This window comes from Hemiscyllium ocellatum, chromosome 6 (genome assembly GCF_020745735.1).
Source record: "Hemiscyllium ocellatum isolate sHemOce1 chromosome 6, sHemOce1.pat.X.cur, whole genome shotgun sequence".
NCBI lineage: Eukaryota > Metazoa > Chordata > Chondrichthyes > Orectolobiformes > Hemiscylliidae > Hemiscyllium > Hemiscyllium ocellatum.
The window spans coordinates 61,083,834-61,106,919 of record NC_083406.1 but is presented as its reverse complement, the minus strand read 5'-3'; the positions used below and the strand labels follow the sequence as shown (position 1 = coordinate 61,106,919).

General features: G+C 40.0%; 1 protein-coding gene across 2 annotated transcripts in view; it reads right to left on the bottom strand.

Annotated features, from left to right (window-relative positions):
* The window catches only part of dlg2 (discs, large homolog 2 (Drosophila)), an 876,537-nt gene extending 858,527 nt beyond the window's left edge, over nt 1–18,010 (bottom strand). For both annotated transcript variants that reach the window (XM_060825990.1, XM_060825991.1), the window contains exon 1: nt 17,901–18,010. In XM_060825990.1, coding sequence (XP_060681973.1) covers nt 17,901–17,927 — 27 coding nt within the window. In that variant the 5' untranslated portion in view covers nt 17,928–18,010. The remainder of the gene's footprint in view (nt 1–17,900) is intronic.
* Nucleotides 18,011–23,086: the final 5,076 nt, after the last annotated feature.

The following is a 23,086-nucleotide window of genomic DNA, read 5'->3' as shown; positions in this document are numbered from 1 at the left end:
CCACCACCTCCTGTGAGATGCCATCACCAGACATATTCCTCTCCCCTCCGTGTCAGCCTTCCACAGGGACCGATTCCTCCGCAACATCATGGTCCACACTTCCATCACACTCAACATCCTCCATATAGTCCCACAGAACTTTACCCTGCAATGGCAGAAGATGCCTTATCCATTTACTTCTTACATCCTCAGTATCCAACGGCCCAAACACACTTTCCAGGTGGACCAATGCTTTACCTGCACTTCAGACAATCTAGTCTACTGTTCGTAGGAAAAGGGATGGCTGGGAAATGGGAAGCCTTCAAAAATAAGATAACGAGAATCTAGAGATAATATATTCCTGTTAGGGTGAAGGGCAAGACTGGTAGGTGTATGGAATGCTGGATGACTATAGAAATTGAGGTCTTGATCAAGAATAAAGGAAAAAGAATATGGCAGGTACAGACAGCAGAAATCAAGTGATTCCCTACAAGAGTATAAAAGCAGAAGAAGTATACTTAAGAGGGAAATCAGTAGGGCAAAAAGGGGACATAACATAGCTTTGGCAAATAGGGTTAAGGAGAATCCAAAGGGATTCTACAAATACATTAGGACAAAAGGGTAACTAAGGAGAGAATAGAGCCCTTTAAGGATCAGCAAGGCCACCTAAGCATGCAACCATAGGAGATGGGGAGATACTAACAAAGTATTTTTCATCAGTATTTACTGCAGAGAAGGGTATGGAAAATAAAGAACATGGAAAAATAAATAGCGACATCCTAAAAAATGTCCAAATTACAAAGGTGGTGATGCTGGACATCTTAAAACACAACAGGTCGATAAATCCCCAGGACCTGATCAGGTGTACTCGAGAACTCTGTGGGAAACTAGGGAAGAGATTGCTGAGCCCTTTGCTGAGATATTTCCATCACTGATAGCCACAGGTGAGGTCCCAGAAGACTAACTTGGATGCCACTATTTAAGAAAGGTGGTAAGCAAAAGCGAGGGAAATATAGACCGATGAGCGTGACATCGATGGTGAGCAAGATGTTGGAGATGATCCTGAGGGACAGGATTTACATATATTTGGAAAGGTAAGGTCTGATTAGGGATAGTCAACATGGTTTTTTTGCGTGGGAAATCACGTCTCTCAAACTTGATTGACTTTTTGAAGTAACAAAGAGGATTGAGGAGGGCAGAGTGGTGGACATGATCTATATGGATGTCAGTAAGGCATTTGACAAGGTTCCTCATGATAGACTGGTTAGCAAGGTTCGATCACACTGAATAGATGGAAAACTAGCTATTTGGATATAGAACTGGCTTGAACATAGAAGTGGTGGTGAAGGGTTGCCTTTCAGAATGGAGGCCTGTGACCAGCGGAATGCCACAAGGATCGGTGCTGAATCCACTGTTTTTCATCATTTATGTAAATGGTTTGGATGTGAACATAGGAGGTATAGTTAGTAAGTTTGCAGATGACACCAAAATTGAACAGCGAAGAAGGTTACCTCAGAGTACAATGGAATCTTGATCAGATGGACCAATAGGATGAGCAGTAGCAGATAGAATTTAATTTAGATAAAAGTGAGGTGCTGCATTTTGAAGGGGAAAATCAGGGCATGACTTATACACTTAATGGCATGGTCCTAGGGAGTGTTGCTGAACACAGAAATCTTGGAGTACATGTTCATAGTTCCGTGAAAGTGGAGTCACAGGTAGCAGGGATAATGAAGGCAGCATTTGATATGCTTTCCTTTATTGGTCAGAGCATTGAGTATAGGAGCTGGGAGATGCAATTGTACAGGACATTGGTTAGGCCACTACTGGAATAGTGTATGCAATTCTGATCTTCCTGCTATAAGAAGGATGTTGCGAAACTTGAAAGAGCTCAGAAAAAAATTTATAAGAACGTTGCCAGGGTTAGAGGGTTTAAGCTATACGGACAGGCTGGACAGACTGAGGCTATCTTCTCTGGAGCATCGGAGGTTAACGGGTGACCTCATAGAGGTTTGTAAAATCATAAAGGGCATGGATAGGTTAAATAGATAAGATCTTTGCTCTGGAGTGGGGAGTCCCTGAAAGGGGAAATACTTAAAAGTTACATAAGGGGCAACTTTTTCATGCAAAAGGTGGTGTGTGTATGGAATGAGCTGCCAAAGGAAGTGGTGGAAGCTGTCACAATAACATCATCTAAAAGGCACCTGGATGGGTATATAAAAGGGAAGGGTTTAGAGAGATATGCCAAATGCTGGCAAATGGGTCTAGATTGATTTAGGATATCTCGACCATGAACAAATTGGACCGAAGTGTGTTTCCAAGCTGTATATCTCTATGACTCTATTACAAAGAGATCTTGATTAATTGGGTCAATGGCTAAAGAATGGCAAATTGAGTTCAATCTGGACAAGTCAAGGTATTACATTTTAGTAAAACAAACAAGGGCAATCCATGGTAGAGCCTTGGGGTTCAAGTACATGATTGTTTAAAACTTGCATCACATACCAACAGGTTGGTTAAGGCAGCATTTAGCACACTTGTCCTCATTGCTCAGACCTTTGAGTACAGGAGTTGGGATGTCATGCTGAGGTTATACAGGATGTTGGTGAGGCCTCTTCTGGACAACCATGTCCAGTGCTGGTTGTCCTGTTGTAGGAAGGATATTATTAAGCTCAGAGGGAGAGGGTTCAGAAGAAATTTACCAGGATATTGCCAGAAATGGAGGACTTGAATTATAAGGAGAAGCTGGATAAGCTGGAAGGATAGGAGGCGGGGGAGACCTGAGAGGTTAATAGAATCATGAAGGGTATAGATAGGGTGAGTGGCAGGTATCTTTTCCCTAGGGTGCAGCAAAACTATTTTTAAGATGAGAGGAGAAAGATTTGAAAAGGACAGAAGGGGCAACTTTTTTTTTTACACAGAGAATGATTCATGTGTAGAATGAACTTTCAAAGGAAGTGGTGGATGCAGATACAGTTAAAACATTTAAAAGACATTTGGATAAATAAATGAATAAAAAATGTTTGAACTGATATGAGGGATGCGGGCAGGTGGGACTACTCCAATTTGAGATTATGGCCGACATGGACTGGTTGGACCTTAGGATCTGTTTCCATGCTTATGACAGTATGAGTCAGTACCTTGTCTGTTAAAAGGGATTTACTCTGATCTGATTCACCAGTCTTTCAGATGTATGACTTATATGTCTGACATCACACCAGCACCAGAATTTATATACCACATGGTTCATTACTCAATTCTGATAAAGTTGAAATGATGGTTTTCAATTTAAATAGATAATACTGTGAATTATCTTAATGAGTACAAGACAAAAAGCTTCAACAAAATGTTTTCACTCAACAAAACTTATTTTCATAATTTTTTCACTTAGATTCAGCTTTATTCCAATAAAAACAATCCAATGTGATTCAAATATATTCTTCCCAACCCAGTTTCTCCTTCTGTATATTGCTTCCCATAGAACACAATCCAAATTGTAGGTTAATTTGGATTAATTAATGTTCCAAAAGAATTCTGTAGTTAGTACAATGATTAAAAAGTGATTTAGGTTTAACAGTATCTCACCAGTATGCATTGCTTCTGATTAAAACTTCATTAACAGTTGAGATCACTCGTTATCTATTATTGCCAACAATATTTCATCTTCAAATCAGTGTATTCAAGCCCAAGTTTATATTTAAGCAACCTCTACGAAACAATGGAAACAATCATGTCTCAAAGCTGTGGACAAATATTATTCCTTGTTCGTATTTTCTCCAGCCAAATAGTGTCGCAGCCCAAATCTAACACACACATGCTATGAAAGATTAATTTAAACACAGGTGAAGTGACAGTAAGGGAAATTGGACAAAGCACAATTTACACAGGTAGGAAACCCAAATTCAGCAAACCATTCACATCTAGTGCTAAGTTTGGAAGAGTGCGCTATGGCTGCTCTAAGGGCTTGGACCACAATGTGGGATTCATTGACTGAGTAAACATAAACACACTTGAAGTGCAGAAAATCAACATAATTCTCATGATTTGAACTTCGTTTTCAAAAAGTCCATCTATTAAATGTGACAGGCTGTACATCGAAATGGGTTTGGTGGTTAATATTAATTTCAAATGGTCAAATGCCTCCTGGCATTGTTCTGTCCACCGAAACCTTGTGTTCTTCAGGAAATCAGTTAACAGTGCCTCTACACTGAAGAAGTTTGGAACAAACTTCCAATAGAATCCGCCGAGTCCTAAGAATCAAAGTACCTCTTTCTTTGAGGTTGGTTGTGGAAATTCCTCAATGGCCTTCATTTTTGCATTCCATGGGATCAACCTTCCATGACCGATATTATGTCCCAAGTACATCACTTCTGCTTTCACAAATTCAGTTTTAAGTTTATCACCACTTTTGCTTCACGGAGTCGTTCAAAGAGCTCTGCCAACTGTACCATGTGATCTTTCCAAGACTTACTAAAGATCACTACATCGTCCAAATAGACTGCAGTGTTTGTTAACCCAGCTACAACTCTGTTCATGAGTCTCTGGAATGTGGCGGGTGCATTCTTCATTCCAAAGGGCATCACTTTAAACTGATATAGCCCATTTGGGGCTACAAACACAGAAATTTCTTTTGCTGTGTCTGATAAAGGTACCTGCCAATAACCACACAGTAAGTCCAACTTGGTGATGTAACTGGCTGTCTGACTTTCTCGATATAGTCCTCCAATCTAGGAATTGGACATGAGTCCAATTTTGTAAGTGGTGGCCTTCCGATAATCTACGCAGAATCGTTGAGTCCCATCCAGTTTGGGAATTAACCGGTTTAACAATTGACAATCTCCACTCGTTCTGGCTTAGTTCAATGATATCCTCATCAAGCATGGCCTGCACATACTTCTGGACCTGTCTACCTTTGAAAGGATTAAGCCGATAGTGGGGGTGTTTTATCAGAGCAGTATTCCGTCTCTCTACTTCATGTACATAGCATTAGTTCTCCCCATCTAATTCTTACATGTGTCCTTATACTGCAATAACAAATCTTTCAACTGTGTTCTATGCTCATGAGACAGATAGCTTACTAACCTATCTCACGGTACTCATTTTATTACCGCCTGTGATTTACCTACCATTTGGCATGAATGACACGCGTGGCAAAAAATTAACCACATCCTTGCACATTCCAGGTGAATAAAAAACATTTTTGGACCTTGGACTGAGTCTTTCATACCCCTAGGTGACCACCTGCAGGTAGTTCATGTCCTACCCATAACACTTGCTGTGTGCATGCTACCAGCAACAAAATCTGGTGCATTTCAGCCCATTTCTCCTCTGCACTAAACTGCCGTGGTCTCCATTTCCGTCTTAGGATTCTATGTTTCAGATAGCAACCTTCAGGAATATTCTCTGTCTCCTTTTCAGAGTACGTATCACATATATATTTTATCATCTTGTTTTGCTGTTGCAAGTCCCTTAGCCTTTCAAGATTAAACACTTCTGTCTAATCCTCTGCCTGTTCAGGATTTTCCTGCAACATTGTCAAACAGGGTATCCGTTAACGGAACCTCAACTCCTTCATCTTTCTCTTCACTTTTCACTTTGTGTTGTGACTTATGACAGTGGGATCTGGTTACTACACAGTTTGGGAAAATACCAAGATTTTTTCTGTTTTAACTCATCAGTTTGTTGTTCTTCCCTGGGCTCCTCGACAACAAGGGGTGTCACTCCTGCCTTGGATCCTGTCAAATCATTCTCAAGAGCAAACTGAATTCCTGGAACTGACACTCTGTCGATCGCTCCCACTGTAACTGCCTCAGTCTTGAGTTGGCACTCCAACCTGATCTTATGTAGGGGAATCCTAAATTTCTGTCAATCTATTCCATGCCAGGGATCTGGATTCGATTCCCACCTCGGGCGACTGTCTGCGTGGAGTTTGCACAGTCTCCCCATGTCAGCGTGGGTTTCCTCCAGGTGTTCCAGTTTACTCCCACAATCCAAAGGTGTGCAGGTCAGGTGAATTGGCCATGCTAAATTGTCCATAGTGTTCAGGGTAGATGTCGGGCAATGGATCTGGGTGGGTTACTCTTTGGAGATTCAGTGTCTACTTGTTAGGCAGGAGTGCCTGTTTCCATACTGTAGGTAATTGGTTAGATTACTTACAGTGTGGAAACAGACCCTTCAGCCAAACAACTCCATACCGACCCTCCAAAGAGCAACCCGCCCAGACCCATTCCCCTACATTTACCTCTTCACCTAACACTACTGCACATCTTTGGACTGTGGGAGGAAACCTGAGCACCCAGAGGAAACCCACGCAGACATGGGGAGAATGTGCAAACTCCACACAGACAGTTGCCTGAGGTGGGAATTGAACCAGTCTCTGGCGCTGTGAGGCAGCAGCGCTAGCCACTGTGCTAAACTAATGTTTAAAAAATTATCACACTCTTGAGTAACAGATCAGAAAGAGTGCATATTAGCTCATCCGTTATATCAGCAACTGGCTGGATCCTGTATCTCTCAAAATTATAACTTCTTGTCCTTCTCCCTCTGTTCTTTCTGAGTAAACTTTACCCACAGAAGCAACTTCTTTGTTGAGATCAGGTACTAACTCCATATCTAGCCCCTGTCTGGGCTGTGCACTCTCCGGCAGCTCTTTGGTTCCTCTTGGGCTTTCCTTCACTACCTTCACTAATGCCATTTGCTTCACGTTTTTACCACAGCTTTTTCCACAGAGCTTTTCTTTAATAGCAGGAAGTGTGACTTTATGTATCCCACTACCATAGTGCGAACACCTCAGCCCTTGCTCCTCCTTTCCACCCTCTTGGGCTTTTTTTTTATCCTGTGGTAAATTCTTACCAGTGCTCGACTCTTGGTTTCATATTGTAAGATTTCCCCTTCTCCAACCTTCTATCCCTCACAGGACAATTTTCTAGCCAGAAGCTTGTCTTATGCACCAATATGTATTCATGTGCAAGTTCTGCTGTGCTTCTCACTTCCTGAACTTTTTCTTCCTCCACATGAATTCTTACCATCTCTGGAAGTGAGTTTTTAAACTCCTCCAGCAGAACAATCTCTCTTAAAGCCTCAAAGGTCTCATCTATTTTTAAAGCATTGATCAGAATGACTATGTTTATTTCTTTTGAACTCAACATAAGTCTGACATGGTACCTTCTTTATGTTTCTGAACTGCTGTCTATATGCATCTGGTACCAATTCATAAGCATTTAAAATAGTCTGTTTAATCTCTTCATAATCTCTTAACCCTTCCATCTGACAAGCAGCAGATACCTCACTGGCTCTGGCTACCAGTTTAGTCTGAACTAGCATTACCCATAAATCCTCAGACCACTCCATCTGCCTAGTCAATTTTTCAAATGAAATAAAGAATGCTTCAGCATCTTTCTCATCAAAATGTGGCAGAGTTTTGACATATTTGTATATATCACTATCTTCTCTTCTAATCACCATCCTGTTAACTTGACTTTCCTGACTAAGTCGCAACTTCTCAAATTCATGTTCTCTCTTTGTCTCTCCCTTTCTTGTTTCTTTGCTCAGCTAAGAACCTTCTCCCTCTCTTTTTCCTCTCTTTCTCTCTCGCCTCGCACTCTTTCTCTTTCCTCTCTCTTTTTCTCTCCCTTTGTTTATCTTCTAATTCAAATTTCCTCAATTTTAAAGTAAGTTTTTCTACCTCTACTGCACTTGTCTTATTCTCTGATACACCCAAGTGTTTGAGTAATTCCTATACAACTTCAGCTTTACTTTTGTCCTTGGTTAAACCCAAATCTAACTTATTTGCTAATTCTAAAGGTATGACCTTTTTCGTTCCTTCTAAACTTTCTTGGCACATTTGAGAATTAGCTTCAAATCCCAGAACCGCTTTAGCGGTTTTAAGAGCCATTTCTCACACTTAATTTAATCAACCACAAGTCACCGAAATCAAGCAAATTGTACCTACCTACATTTTATTTTAAAATCTAGAACGCTAAACTGCAAGTGTTTAAATCCGCTGGGACTTTTCGTACCCCCAAATCTATTCGAATCTGTCTAAGCCAGTTCAAATCCTGATGACAACCCCCCCCAAAACCGTCCCAACACGGGGTAAACCCTTCTGCTAATTTAAATCCAACACACAGACAGGATTCACCCGTGCTATAATCTGTTAAAATTCGAGTCACTATTTAAAGTAAAAATTAATAACTTTGATTCTTAAAAGTCTAACAGTGAATAATTAACTAACACCTATTTACAACTCATTTATCTAAACCTATCTTTTACATTGCCCTATACAACACTAGTCCAATAAAACCCCCGATTAAGATTACCAAAATATTCAAATTTTCAAAACCAACCAGCTGTCTTCTTTGTATCTTCCTCTGTCCTCTTTTCTTCTTCCTAGGGATTTCTGTTTCACAGATCTCTGATAAAGGTACCTTTAAGACAGCTATTCTCCAGGCCATCTACGTCTGTTGGCAGTTCTCCTCCAATTGTTCAATTTTTCCCGGTGTTATACCCCAAAGCATCAGATTGTTTCATTGGTTTGTAATATTGTCAAAATATTAATTTCAAACTTGACTGGTGTTTAGTATCTTGGGGTATAATTTAAACCGATTGGCCGGCATTGAATTTGTTTTTTTCCCTCACACCAACCCATCTACTGCTAGCTGCTGGACCAAATGTTACATTGTAAATCCTCACGTACCTGTGTTCTTGCTAAGTCCTTCAACTCTTTTTAAAGATACGGTATCACTTACATCTTCATAAGAGCAACTTCTAAAACACTTGGATACAGTCTGTCAGTTCCTGGTGGCTTGTTTGCCTTTCGCCCCATCAATTTGTCAAGTACTTTGTCCCTCATGATAAAGATTAGTTCAAGACTTTTTCTCCTGTTAGCACCTTAATTCTCTGTTTCCTTTGGGATGTTTATCATGTCCTCCACCATCAAGACTGATGCAAAATAATGACTTAAATTATCTGCTATTTCCGAGTTGTTAATTCCCCAGTTGCATGTTTCAAGCTCTCACGCTTTCTTTTATATCCGTAGAATGTCTTGCTGTTGGTTTTCACATTTCTTGCCAATTTATTTTCAGTTTTCTGCCTCTTCATTAGCTTGTCAGTCAATCCAGCTGTTTCTAAAACAATGACCAAACTTCTTGCCTCCCACTGGTTTTTTTTCCCACTTTATATGCCTTATATTTTGGTAGGATATTGTCCTTGAATGCCTTTGTTCATCATGGCTGTTTCATCCTTTTTATTAAGTCCTTCTTTTTGACTGAAATTTTTTTAGCTGAGCATTATAAACTATCTGCTTAAATGTTTGTCCAGTTATCCAGCCTTTAATGCATTTTCCCAACCACTTTAGACATCTCTTCATATCTTTGCTACTCTCTTTATTTAAGGATATATGATTGGGGCCTGAATTACTCTCATTCAAACAGAAATTGAAATGCTATCATGTTGTGATCACTATTAATAGTGTGCAATCTCTTATTACTGAATTATTACATATTACTAGACCTAAAATAACCTATTCACATGTAAGTTCTGTAATGCACTGCTCTACGAAGCACTCTACAAATTTGCCTTCCATATTCCCCTGCGCATCTGATTTGTCCAGTCAATAGGCAGATTAAAATTACAAATGACAATTGTCATGCCCTTATTACATACCTTCATTATTGACAGATTTATACTTAGCCCTACAGGTAAGCACCTCTTTGTGGGCCTGCAAGTGACTCCCACCTGTCACTCCTTTCCCTTATTAATCCGTATTTCCACGAAAACTGATTCACCATCACGAGCTATTGCACCTATATCACTACTCACCCCAATTCACCAATTTTTTTTAATTGACAACACTATCCCACCAACTTCTTTTGCCTGAACATTAAATAGAACACAGAACATAGAAAAGTATAACATAGAACAGGTCCTTCAGCCCACAATGTTGTGCCGAGGATTAACCCTGATATAAATTAACCTAACCTAAGCACCGCTCAATTCACTGCTGTCAATGTACATGCTCAGCAGTCGCCTGTGTGTCCCTAATGACTCTGCTTCCACCACCACCCCTGGCAACGCATTCCATGCATTCACAACTCTCTGCGCAAAGAACCTACTTCAGACGTCCCCTCTATACCTTTCTCCTAATATCTTTAAACCGTGACCTCTCGTGCCAATCAATCCTGCCCTAGGGAAAAGTCTCTGGCTACTGACTCTATCTATGCCTCTGGTATAGATATTGGTATCTATACCAATACCTTGTATACCTCAATCAGGTCTTCCCTCTTCCTCCTTCTCTCCAGAGAGAAAAGTCCGAGCTTAGTCAACCTCTCTTCATAAAGCAAGCCCTCCAGTCCAGGCAGCATCCTGGTAAAACCTTCTTTGCACCCTCTCCAAGGCCTCTGTATCTTTCCTATAGTAGAGTGACCAAAACTGGACACAATATTCCAAGTGTGGTCTCAGCAGGGACTTGCAAAGCTGCAGCAAAACCTCGCGGTTCTTAAACTCGATCCCCCTGTTAATGAAAGCCAAAACACCATATGCTTTGTTAACAACCCTATCCACTTGGATGGCACCTTTGAGGGATCTATGTACTCGAACACCAAGATCCTTCTGTTCCTCCACGTTGCCAAGAATCCTGCCTTTAATCCTATATTCAGTATTCAAGTTTGACCTTCCAAAATGCATTACTTCACATTTTTTCCAGGTTGAACTCCATCTGCCATTTCTCAGCCCAGCTCTGCATCCTGTCTATGTTGCCTGCAGCCTGCAATAGCCCCCAGTACAATCAACGGCACCTCCAACCTTTGTGTCATCTGCAAATTTACTAACCCACCCCTCAACATCCTAATCCAAGTCATTTATAAAAACTACAAAAGAGCAGAGGCCCAAGAACAGAACCCTGCGGGACACCACTCAACACTGACCTCCAGGCAGAATACTTTCCATCTACAACCACTCTCTGTCTTCTGTCAGCCAACCAATTCTGAATCCAGACAGCCAAGTCTCCCTGTATCCCATACCTCCTGACTTTATAAATGAGCCTACCATGGGGAACCTTATCAGATGCCTTGCTGAAGTCCATATACAACACATCTATTGCTCCACTTTCATTGGCCTGTCTTGTCACCCCCTCAAAAGAACTCAAAAAGATTAATGAGGCACGACCTACCCCGCACAAGGCCATGCTGACTGCCTTTAATCACTCTATGCTTTTACAAATAATCATAAATCCTATCCCTCAGAATTCTTTCCAAAACCTTGCTGACCACAGACGTAAGACTGACTGGTCTAAATATCTTTGAATATTAAGTTTGCAGTCATGGTCACCCTGCAGCCTTGTCTCCATAACAGCTACCAAGTCATCATCATTTTTTCCTATGCTGGCAACATAGCTTTTTTTTTATTAACCGCATTCGTTAAAAAGGGTCTCCAACTTTAACTTTTACCATTATGACTTACTGCAATTTCTGTTGAATTCTTCTGTACACGTTTATTACTCATTTTCCGGTCATATTTTGATCATTGTTTGCCTGTTCATTACCCTACACATCCCTTCAATTAAACTCTCTTTGTACCTGCTTGCCCACTCAATCCCCACACACATACATTGAAATTTCCCGTTATTCTCTGAAAACTGCATGTCACCATTTATTCACAACTTTATCTTCTTTTCAATACCTACCCTAATTAAGCCAGGTCAATCTCTGGATTTTCCTTGAACTCTATTCTGGCAGCATTGTAAGAACCAAATATCTCTTGTGGCTTTTCAGCTATATTCAAGGCTGGTTTCTTGTAAGTGTTCGCAAATTTGAGATCTTTTCTAAACTGCATGACTGCAATACTCAGTTGTCTAATAATTCTTTGATTGTGGTCTGAGTTCCAACATCTTAGAGGTGTCCAACTGCTCTGGAGACTTAACTCAGTTTTGTATGATGACTGTATGTGTTGACGTTACTCTTCAAATGTTACATCTGGTGATGATGAGATTCAGCTTGCGCCAATGCTCTGATCTTTGATGTCTCCAGCACAATTTGTAGCACGATGGCTGGAGCAGGAAGGTCATGCCTCATGGTTTGAATCCATTGTTGTGTTGAAGTCCTCACGTAAGTAAAGTTGTTCCAACTTGAGGGATTCCAGATATAGCAATGTCAATCATTTTATCTTCTATAGTGGAGGTGAGCAATGGAACATAGATATATGTGAGGTTAATTGGTGCTGCTTGAATTGAGAAACAGTTGAAGAAAACGTGTTTGAACCATCTGTCAATGGGGATTATCATTGAACGCAGTAAGTTTCCTAAAATGAAGCCTGCAGCTTTCCAATGTGTTTGTTCTGAATTCTTCCCCTGCCAATTGAATGAATAACATTTTTCTTTGAGTGGTCTGCTGTCAGCGAACTTAGCTTCTTGAAGGGAAGCTATTTCAGTTTTAGCTACACCAAACTTAAGTCCCCATAGATGCTAGTGACCTAGAGATGGAGATGTACTGCTACAGGAAGATGAGGATGGGATTGAACTGCCAGTTGGCTATTTTTTTTGAAGAAACTCAACATCCACCAGAGGAAATATTGCATAATCGTTAAAGAACTATTGAGTTTGGTACTGGCCTGACAACATTTTGTACGTACGTTACGAACAATATGTTGGAGACAATTGTGTGGACGGATCACAATCCTCTTATATTCTTAGAATGCTTCAAGACAAGAGTATGAAACTATTACACGACAGTCACATGTTACAGACTTTTAACTTAGAAATCATATATGTTGTGGAGCATAAGAATGTAATTTCAGTTGCATTATCGCAGATTCAATTGATAAAGTTTAGATGAGATTTGTATTTATTTAATGTTTATATATATATGCAGGTATATGGGAAGAAGTTAAGGTGAACTTAGATTTACGTTATCTGTATGTTAGGGTAATGTGCTTAAAGAATATTTTAAAAATGAAGCCATCTTTTCATTACAGTGGTTCATTTTTTCTTAAAGGGGGAGGTGTTATGAAAGTATAAGGGGTACTGTATCTTTAAGAGAGTTGAAGGACTTCGCAAGAACATAGAGTACTTGATAATTTACAATGTAATATTTGGTCCAGCAGCAAGCAGTACCTGGGTTGCTATGAGGAAAAAAAACTAATTCAACCTCAGCCAATCAATCAGTTTAAATTATGCCCCAAGATACTAACCTCCAATCAAGCTTGAATTTAGTATTTTGACAATATTGAAACCAATGAAACAATCCAAATCTTTGGGGTACAACACCGGAAAAAATGAACAGTTGGAGGAGAACTGCCAAGCCATCAACATATGCAGACTGCCCAGAGAATAGCTTTCTTGAAAGGTAGCTTTATCTATCAATGACCTGTGAAAAAGGTATCCCTAAGAAGAAGACAGAGGGAGATAGAAGGAGAAGATCTAACAACTGGCTAGTTTTGAAAATTGAATATTTTGGTAAATCTTAATTGGTGGGTTTTATCGTACTAGTATTGTAGAAGGGAAGGTAAAAGATAGGTTTCGATAAATGAGTTGTAAATAGTTGTAAGTTAATTATTCTCTGTTAGACTTTTAAAATTAAAAAGTTATTAATTTTTATTTTAAATAGTGACTTTTGGGATAGTTCTTTACCTCTCAGATTTTAACAGATTATTGCACGGAGTGAATCTTTTCAGTGTGACGGGTTGAAATGAGCAGAAGGGTTTACCCCATGTCATAACACTGCAGAAATATTGGAAACATTGTTCGAAATATTCCAAACTCACTGGATTCAAGAAATTCGAGCAGAATGGAAAATCATTAATGTCAATAAGATCATTGAGTCATATAGAGATATACAGCGTGGAAACAGAGCCTTTGGTCCAATTTGTCCATGCCAACCAGATATCCTAAATAAATCTAGACCCATTTGTCAGCACCTGGCCCATATCCCTCGAAACCCTTCCTATTCATATACCCATCCAGATGCCTTTTAAATGCTGTAATTGTACCAGCCTCCACCACTTCCTCTAGCAGCTCATTCCGAGAACCCATCACCTTCTGCATGAAAACGTTGCCCCTTAGGACCCTTTTAAATCTTTCTCCTCTCACCCGAAACCTATGCTATCTAGTTCTAGACTCCCCCCCAGCCCAGGGAAAAAACCTTGTCTATTTACCCTATCCATGCCCCTCATGATTTTATAAACCTCCATAAGACCTCAACCTTTGATGCTCCAGGGAAAACAGCCCCAGCATGTTCAGCCTCTCCTTATAGTTTCTCTGAAGCTCGTGGTTGAAGTGTATAAACTTAGACATTCTCAAGTTTTTGGTGTGCCTTATTGCTCTGGAGAAATGAAGCTGTAAATCGCAATAAAGGTTACCTGACACCTCCCTGTAATTCAGGCTCTCATTGGAAAATATAAGATCTAACACTTTTAAAATCTCTACAAACATACAGAGAAACAACAAAGTGTGTGTCATGGGTGGAGGAGAAAGTATTTGGAAATCACAGTTCAATGGCTTAGGTGAGTCATAAACTCAGGTCCACAGCACAGAAAAAGGCACTTTAGTCTGTCAAGTCTGCGCCAGTCAAAAAAAAACACAACTCTGCGAATCCTGTTTTTCAGCACTTGCATGCCTTGGAATTGCAATTGCTTTTCTCAATATTTCTTAAAATGTTATGAGGAGTTCTCCCTCTAACATCCTTACCAGCACTGACTTCCACATTCCCACCACCCTCAGTGAAAAAACTCCCCCATCCCCAGTAATCCTTCTGCTCCATACTTTAAATCATTGCCCTGGTCATTGATTCTTCCATGAAGAGGAAATGTTTCTTCCTTTCTACGCCACCATAATCTTATACATCTCAAATATGTAGCCCCCTCGGTGTCCTGTGCTCAAATGAAAAGGACCCATGGCTCCCTTCATAACTAAAATGCTCATTTATAAAAGTAATCTTCTCCTGCAAGAGAAAGGGCACTGCTCCAGTGATTGTGTGACACCATGCTTGTGTGAAATCATTGACATTGTTGAATATCTGGAAATGTGTGGAGGTATGGTCAGACAGCCTTGATGATGGTTAGATTGTTAAATATCAGTGGAGTACTTGAAGATGTGAGGTCTGAGTGCCAAAGAGTGCTGTGGAAAAAGTGAATGTTGGCATGGTAGGCACAAGTTGTACCGTGAGTATTTGTTCATTCATTCAGCTTGATCACTTATGCAAAGTCACTGTATTTCTTTGCTGTCAGGTTGTCTCACCAGATTAGGAGCATTTTGGAATACCAAGTCAGGAACAGAACTACAACATTCAGAGGAAAGTCTTCTGAACTGAACCAACAATATATGTGTATTCAAAGTCGGGTAAACAAAGCTCAATGCCAGACCCTTATTAATTTGGAGTAAGGTTCATTCTTTTCGGCTTAAGAATACAACATCTTTTTAATAGATTTTATTTCAAGTGTGGTTACATGCTTAAATTAGTTTATTTTCACCATTTTGTTTTGATAATAAGTAAATTAAAAGTGAACAACTTTATTTATTCTACAACTTACAGATTAAACCAGTGCCATGAACTAAATTTTCAACTGAATATTAATTAGTGGAGTGATATATTTATAAACAGGTTAATCTTTCAAATCCCAATTCTCTGTTGGTAGAGAAAATGGCCCATAAAGTAAGATTCATGCAATGAACAACAGTAAATGCTTTCAGATTATTTGATGTGATCACCAAGGTAATGAAAAACAGTTAATTTGAACAGAAATAAGAAAAATGATCCAACATGCCTCAACTTGATATCGGCTTTTGCATCATATAGATAAAACTGGAGCAGAGCCTCTTTAGTCTGTTCTGCCATTCAATACGATGATGTTTGCCTTTTGAATTGCACATTCGCATTGACCCTGATCAAATTTGATCTCTATGCTTAGCAAGAATTTATTTTTCTCTGCATAAAATAATTCAACGACCCTACCTTCAGAACCTAAAGAGTTCAAAAGTTGTACAATCCTCTAAAGGAAACCTTTCTCTGTCCAAAAAAGGCAACTCAATTTTCACTCTAACATTTTTGTGGCTCTTTTGCTAGAACTCTTACATCCCTCTCCACCTCAATGTTGCAATTATTGTAACTTTAAATAATACTCTTTTTTCATTCTTACTGCCAAAGTCAACAACTGCACATTTTTCAACAGCAAATTCCATCGGATCGGCCAGATCTTTGCCCCGTCACTCAAACTATCTATATCTGTCTGTAAATTCTTTATGCATTGTTCTTAACATACTTTCCTATCTATCCAGGTGCTGTCTCGAATTCATCTACAATACTCTCTCACACCTCATTGATGTAAAGTGTAAGAAGTTGAGGTCCCAGCACTGACCCCTGCAGGAATACAGAAGCACATGTGCCAATCAGTCAAATATCCATTTATGCAAACTGTTTTCCTGCCAATCAGCCAACCAAATTTGTATCACCACAAGCTTCCATTTTCCATACTAACCTTTGATGTGACACTTTTTCAAATGTATTTAGGAAATCCAAATGCAATGATCACGAGACATGAAGTTAACTGTCAAATGTAGATTGAACTCTGCACAACTGCATTGATCCCAGGACTATCACAACATTGCCTGCTTAGTCAACATCACATACTGAATAAGCAAAAACGTCCTCCAAATGAACACTGGGATGACCATAGCCACTCTGCTGTTGGCCAACAATTGTATCTACCATCTCTATCTGTGCCACCTGTCGACTCCTTACATTGAATTTTCATGTTCAGTCAGAACAAGAGCTTCAACACTGTATTATAGCTATTATCAAATTAGTCTATGTCCCCTTCTCAGTGCTGTTCACAAAGCCCCCAAAGTCACAGTCACCTGACAAATATATGCCGTAGTCGTAGATCAGACAGAAACTAAGGCTGCAAAAGAGTGAGATTTGAAGTGAAAGAGATTTGGCAGAGGATCCTAATGCATAAAGCTACCATCAAGGATGGAAGGGAGATTGGGTATGAAGTATATTTTTATGGTTACATTTTTGAAAAGACTATAAATATTTTTATTGATCTGTGATAACTACTTAACTGTAAATATATTATTAGTTTGCTTTCATGGCCAAGATATAGAATACAGCCATTCTCAAGTCTGAAAGTTGGGGGAGGAGCCGGGTGTTAGTGGTATCAGTGTAAAACTGCTTGCTTTGTGCAAAAATTAAGTCGTATCACCTCTTTTCTTGGTTTTGTTATGAGAAATCTAACTGGAACTACAGAAGCTGGTAACTCATGCACAGTTAGTTGGCTCAAAATTGTATGATCAGCATTCTAACTTTTTTGGACACACATCTAAACTTTCATATTATTACCAGCACACACTATTCATGGTACATCAGTATAGCTTTTATCAAAAGTAACCAAACTTACACATGAAAACAGATATTTTCTTTAAGGAAAATCATTAACTTCACTGAAACAAAGTCTGGAAGATTGTTGTCTGATTCAATGAGGTAAGCATACATTGCCTTTAATGTGCATTTTTATGCTGACAGGTCATCTCTGTTCTTTAACATTACAAAATGAAAAACGGTTAAGATATTTCTTCTCAAAAGGTACATATTGTTGGGTCAGCCAAGGTATGAGAAAGACAGAAAATCTGACCACCGCTCCCCACCTGCAACTTTTAGAGTGTCAGTTTAGGTTCCGATGCTCAAAAATCTGGAATGGAACTTGAACCCACAACCTTCTGGCACAAAGAGTGCTACTCATGCCGGACAATATTAACTTGCCTATAATCAAGGATAATCATGCTCATCTCTTTTTTTTCTAAACAAAAAGACAAAAACGTAGCATGCTATTGTATCCATCGTGTTATAGATACAATGACGACTCGTGTTATAGATCGAATTAAAGAAACTGGGCAACTCATTTTCTCTGGTATACAACACATTAAAGTTTCTTACCTCTGAGATATTCTGTTGTGTGACCATCACATGGGAATTTCTCCCTTCCCATTCTTCTACCACGTGGTTGACTTCAGCAGTTTTCTGTGCAAAGTTTGTGTGAGAGTTCAGTAATGTGACTTCATAGAATTCTTGGATATCTAAAAAGAAAAAAAACAAACCATTTCTCTGAAAAACAAGACAAATTTAGGAACAATTATTGAAATTTTATGGAATCTTAATTGTCTTTTAGAATTCCATGTTTTGCCAGAATTAATTTCAGAGACCACCAAAGTGACAAGTTTAAATAATTTGTTGATTCAATATATTGCAAGAGAAAAATGTACTACTCCAAATTAGTTATGCTTATAAGCAAGCTTGTACTTTGTGTCTGTTAAGAATGCAATAAAACCAGACAAAAAAAATTCCCAATGGGCCTCCAGGCAATATTTGCACCTTCCTGTGGTGAAGGAAATAATGATTGTGATTACTTAATTGGACAACGGTCTAAATATCAGATTCTTGCCACTGGGAAAACAACTGGGATAGTCCTCTCTTCTTGGACAATGAGATCTTACCATCAGATGTTATGGAAGCTACTTGCACACATCTGCATGCGATTAATTACATAATTTGCCTCATTAACTTGTCCTCCCCAATTAACTTCTTGCAACTAAGAAACTCAATGCTTCAAAACTCGATAATAAAAAAAGCTAGAGAGGGGTCATGTCAAGTTTGCTCTATTACTTATAGTCGGGGTAAGTCCATGGCTGTATCAGCCATCTTCCTTGCCTACAACCACTACAAATGTGGCAGGTGCCTCCATGGTCACTTGGCATGGTATCTATCTGAAGCCTCATTCCACACAACTGAGCAATAACAACACGGCAACCTCAGATACAGAGCATGGTCAGGCAGCACTTGTTCTTTTGCACACAGCCTCAGACAATAGTAACTGGATCTAAGGAAGTGATTTAACATGCAGATTAGGTCAGCCAGGATCCCTTTATTTAACTTCAGATTTATTTAATATTGTCACTTGTACCTAGGTATAGTGAAAAATGGATAATGGTGTCACATTCCAGCACCATCTTGGATTACAGAATAACTTACTGAATAAAGACAGTGAGGATAAAAGGGTCCTTCTCAGGCTGGCTTGTGAGAACACAAGTGGTGTTCCACAAGGTTCAGTTTTGGGACCACAACTTTTCAGTTATACAATAATGATCTGGATGAAGGAACTGAGGGCATTCTGACTATGTTTGACGATGATAGAAAGGTAGGTAGAGAGACAGGTAGCATTGAGGAGACGGGAAGGCCGAGAAGGATTTGGGCAAGTTAGAAGAGTGGACAAAGTAGTAGCAGATGAAGTACTACGTGGAAAGTGTGAAGTCATGCACTTTGGTAGGAAGAATAGAAGCATGGTGGAAAATGTGGAAAAACTTCAGAAGTCTGAAGTACAAAGAGACTTGGGAGTTCTAGTCCAGGATTCTCACAAGGTAAACTTGCTTTGAGTCAGTAGTTAGGATCGTAAATGCAATTATTGCGAGGACTTGAGTATAAAAGCAGGGATGTACTCCTGAGGCTCTGGTCAGACCACATTTGGAGCACTGTGTGCAGTTTTGGGCTCCATATCTCAGGAAGGATGTACTGGCCCTGGACAGTTTTCAGAAGATGTTCACAATAATGATCCCACGCGTAAAAGCTTAACGTATGAGGCACGCTTGAGGACTCTGGGTTTATACTCGATGGAGTTTAGAAGGATGAGGGGTGATCACATTGAAACATACAGAATACTGAATGGCCTGGACAGAGTAGATGTTTAAAAGATGTTTCCATTGGGAGGAGAGACTACAACCAGAGGGCATCACCTCACAGTAAAGGGAAGACCTTTTAGAATGGAGATGAGGAGAAACTTCTTTAGCTAGAGAGTGTTGATTTTATGGAATTCATTGCCATAGAAGGCTGGAGGCCAGGTCATTGTATATATTTAAGACTAGAGAATGGTGTTGACAAATAACTGAAAGGCGGAGCAAAGTCCACGGGCTGAATGGCCTAATTTCTACTCTTATGTCTTATGATCTTATTAAACTGTATAAATGGTAAAATACTAAAAAAAATTATTAAATTTATATGACTAAAACAGCTTCAAAAGTTCATCTCGTCCCCTCCATAGATTTCATATTCTCTGCTCTTCCAGTCAACACCACTGACACCTTCCCTGGGATCATGGCAATGTGTTCCTTTTCTGTTGCCATAGCTTCAGCGTCCACTGCCTCAGAGCTGACACGGTCACATTGTGTGGGCCCCCCACCACCTCTGACACAGGACAGGTCCTGGTTCAGAGGTCATGATTTAGTGCAAAGGGAAGGCCATCTAACAGCCTCTGGCTCATGAGGTTAAAAAAAAGTACAGAAAAGGCCAGTGGCTTGTTTCAATATGCAACACTGAAAAGAACACATATGGTTGTGGCAATAAGATCGTGCATACAATACATTGCTGGGAAAATTCCAGAGAAGCTGCACATGGCAGCAGTTTCTGTAATAAACACACTTGAAGAAAATAATGATGTGTGAAAGTTAGTGATGGGTGTGTTTAAATGGAGCACTCTGGACTACAAAATCCCAGGAAGAAGGCATCGCCACAATCACTTCGGGAGTTGCACCTGATCAATTTCTCATCGGGAATTTGGTAAAAGTCACAAACAAAAACAAATTGCTGGAAAAGGTCTGGCAGCATCCATGGAGAGAAATCAGAGTTAATGTTTCGATCCAGTCATTCTTTAGAACTTCTGACTTTGACAAAAGTCAATTGAGTAGATGGTCCTACGCAAATCCAGGGATCCACGCTGTTTCAAACTGCGAATTAGGCCTTAGTCAGTCCTTACAGTCAAGCAAAAACAGTTTAAGCTTTTCAGGTTAGTCACTCAACATGCTGCTGCAAGCACAGTTTGAGGACTGGACTGTGATCAGTTGGAGCAGTGCTGCCACGTCTTTCCAGGGTTGAGCCACAGCCAGTTGGAGTCAATGCATGGCATTGTCAAGACTGTAGGCAGCTCAGTTCTGGAGTTTGGCCGCATAACCTTGCTGAGGAAGTGGTCAGAGTTACAGGATGGTTTTGCAGATCATCATAGTGGTGTGTGTGTGTCTGTATAGCCTTGAAAGGAGTTTAATGGCTATTCATGGTAATGATCGGTCTGGCCTCATATCGGAAGGACACTGGATAAATAAGGGCATCAAAACCCCAAGAGCCATGAGTTTTGGACTGAGCTCCTCTCCAGGGTCACTGCAGTGGAATGTGTGTGGTTTTCCTAGTAGCTGCCTATTCTCAAAGGAACTAACATGAGGAAAGGATGAATTACTGAAAACTAATTTTAATGCATCATACTGCATTCCTTGTCCTGCCTACACATTCCCTCTCATGCAAAGCAGTCTACTTCAATGCAATTGATATCAGGGTTGCGACCTGCCTTTAATAACACTTGCATAACTCCAGCTTCTCACAAATCTGCTCAACTTAGGAAAGATCAAGAATGATCAAATTACACACAGGTATTCTTCTGCTAATCCAAAGATACAGGCACAGAAGACAGCACAAGAAACACGCATCCGACATGAACATCAGCCACCACACTGGCTGCCACATAGCAATCAGAGGGAAAAGCACCAGGACATAATTCACTGTGATAGAGTTCTAGGATGGAACCATGTCTACAGACTTAAGTGTAGCTCTTTGCAAATGACTCAGGAGCAGTACAAAAGACAAAGAATGCCCCAAGCCATCAATCATACCTATACCAACTGGTGGCTGTGAAGCTGCACTCACAAGCACTGAGTCACAATCCCATCCCAGTTCCTCTCTATCCACAATTTTTTGCAAAGCAGACGTTTCAGGGAACAACTGGGGACCTCTGTGGCATTTTTCAATCCTCCACTCACATGTACATGCAGGATGTCACTGATACAATGTTCACCAAGCCCACCTATTCTTCTCCCATCCTTTGACGTGGCCAGTCAAGCAGTGAATGCATCAGGATTCTTAACCATTGCTGGCTTCCCGTAATTGCAGGCTGCAATTAACTCTATTCACGTAGTTTTGGGGGTGCTGACACACTCAAATTTTAACACATTTGCAACCATCACAGCCAGACTTTGCAGTTGTGCACTAGGTATCCAAGGAGATGCCACAACTCGTACATACTAGAGCACTGATAGCTCCAGCCTCTTTGCAAGGCCACTGGTGTCTCCAAGGCTGGTTGATGGTTTGAAGGAGTAAGCTTACAACACTGGGTCATGGCATCTCTAAGAAATCCTCAGAATAGCCACAAAGAAAATTGGCTACACTTTTACCAGAGCATTTGTAGAATAAAAAAACAGAAAACTAACAGAAAGTTCCCCGAAAGGTGGAGGTCTGATCCCTGGACCAAGCAGAAGGTGCCATGCAATACAGCTCTGTTAAGGTGTGCCATATCATTGTAGTGTGCTCTGCCCCACAATCTCAGTGGGTAAGAATCAGACAAGCCAGAGATGCAGCAGCTAGAGGAATCTTCTGAAGAGGAAGATGATGGCAAGAATCCTGAGATCCACCAGAAACAATGGCAAAGCAAAGAGCAATGCTCCGGATAGCCAGAGAAAAATGTATAGCTACATGCTTGAAGGATGTTTGCACTGGTGGACACCTTCAATTTGCCAGATCAATTTCATTTGCACAGCTGAGTGGAATGCTTCACACTGGTAAATTGATTTACCCGTTTGATATTATTCATTACTCTATGCAATAAATTAAAAATTGCATAATACTAGGATATAGTCCAATAGGTTTATTTGGAGGCACTAGCTTTTGAAGAGTTGTTTCTTCATCAGGTGGTTATGAAGCAGGACCATAGACAGAATTTATAGCAACTGATTACACAGTCTCATGCAGTTGAAATGATATATTGAACAAAGCTAGATAGTTAAAATCTTTCATGTTTTAGACTGGGATTGCTGGTTTTGGTTGTTTAATATGTAAATCACCGAAGTTCTTTAAATCACATTCTCAATTCAACTTAAGGTTTTATAACAAAAGATGACGTCTCAGCTCAGACAATGCCTTAAAGGTGGGAGGTGAGAGTCTGTCTGTATCCCAATCTTGTATCAGACAGGATCTATTACCAAAATGGAATTTACAAAATATTACATGGATTGACTGCCTGCAGGTTTTTTATT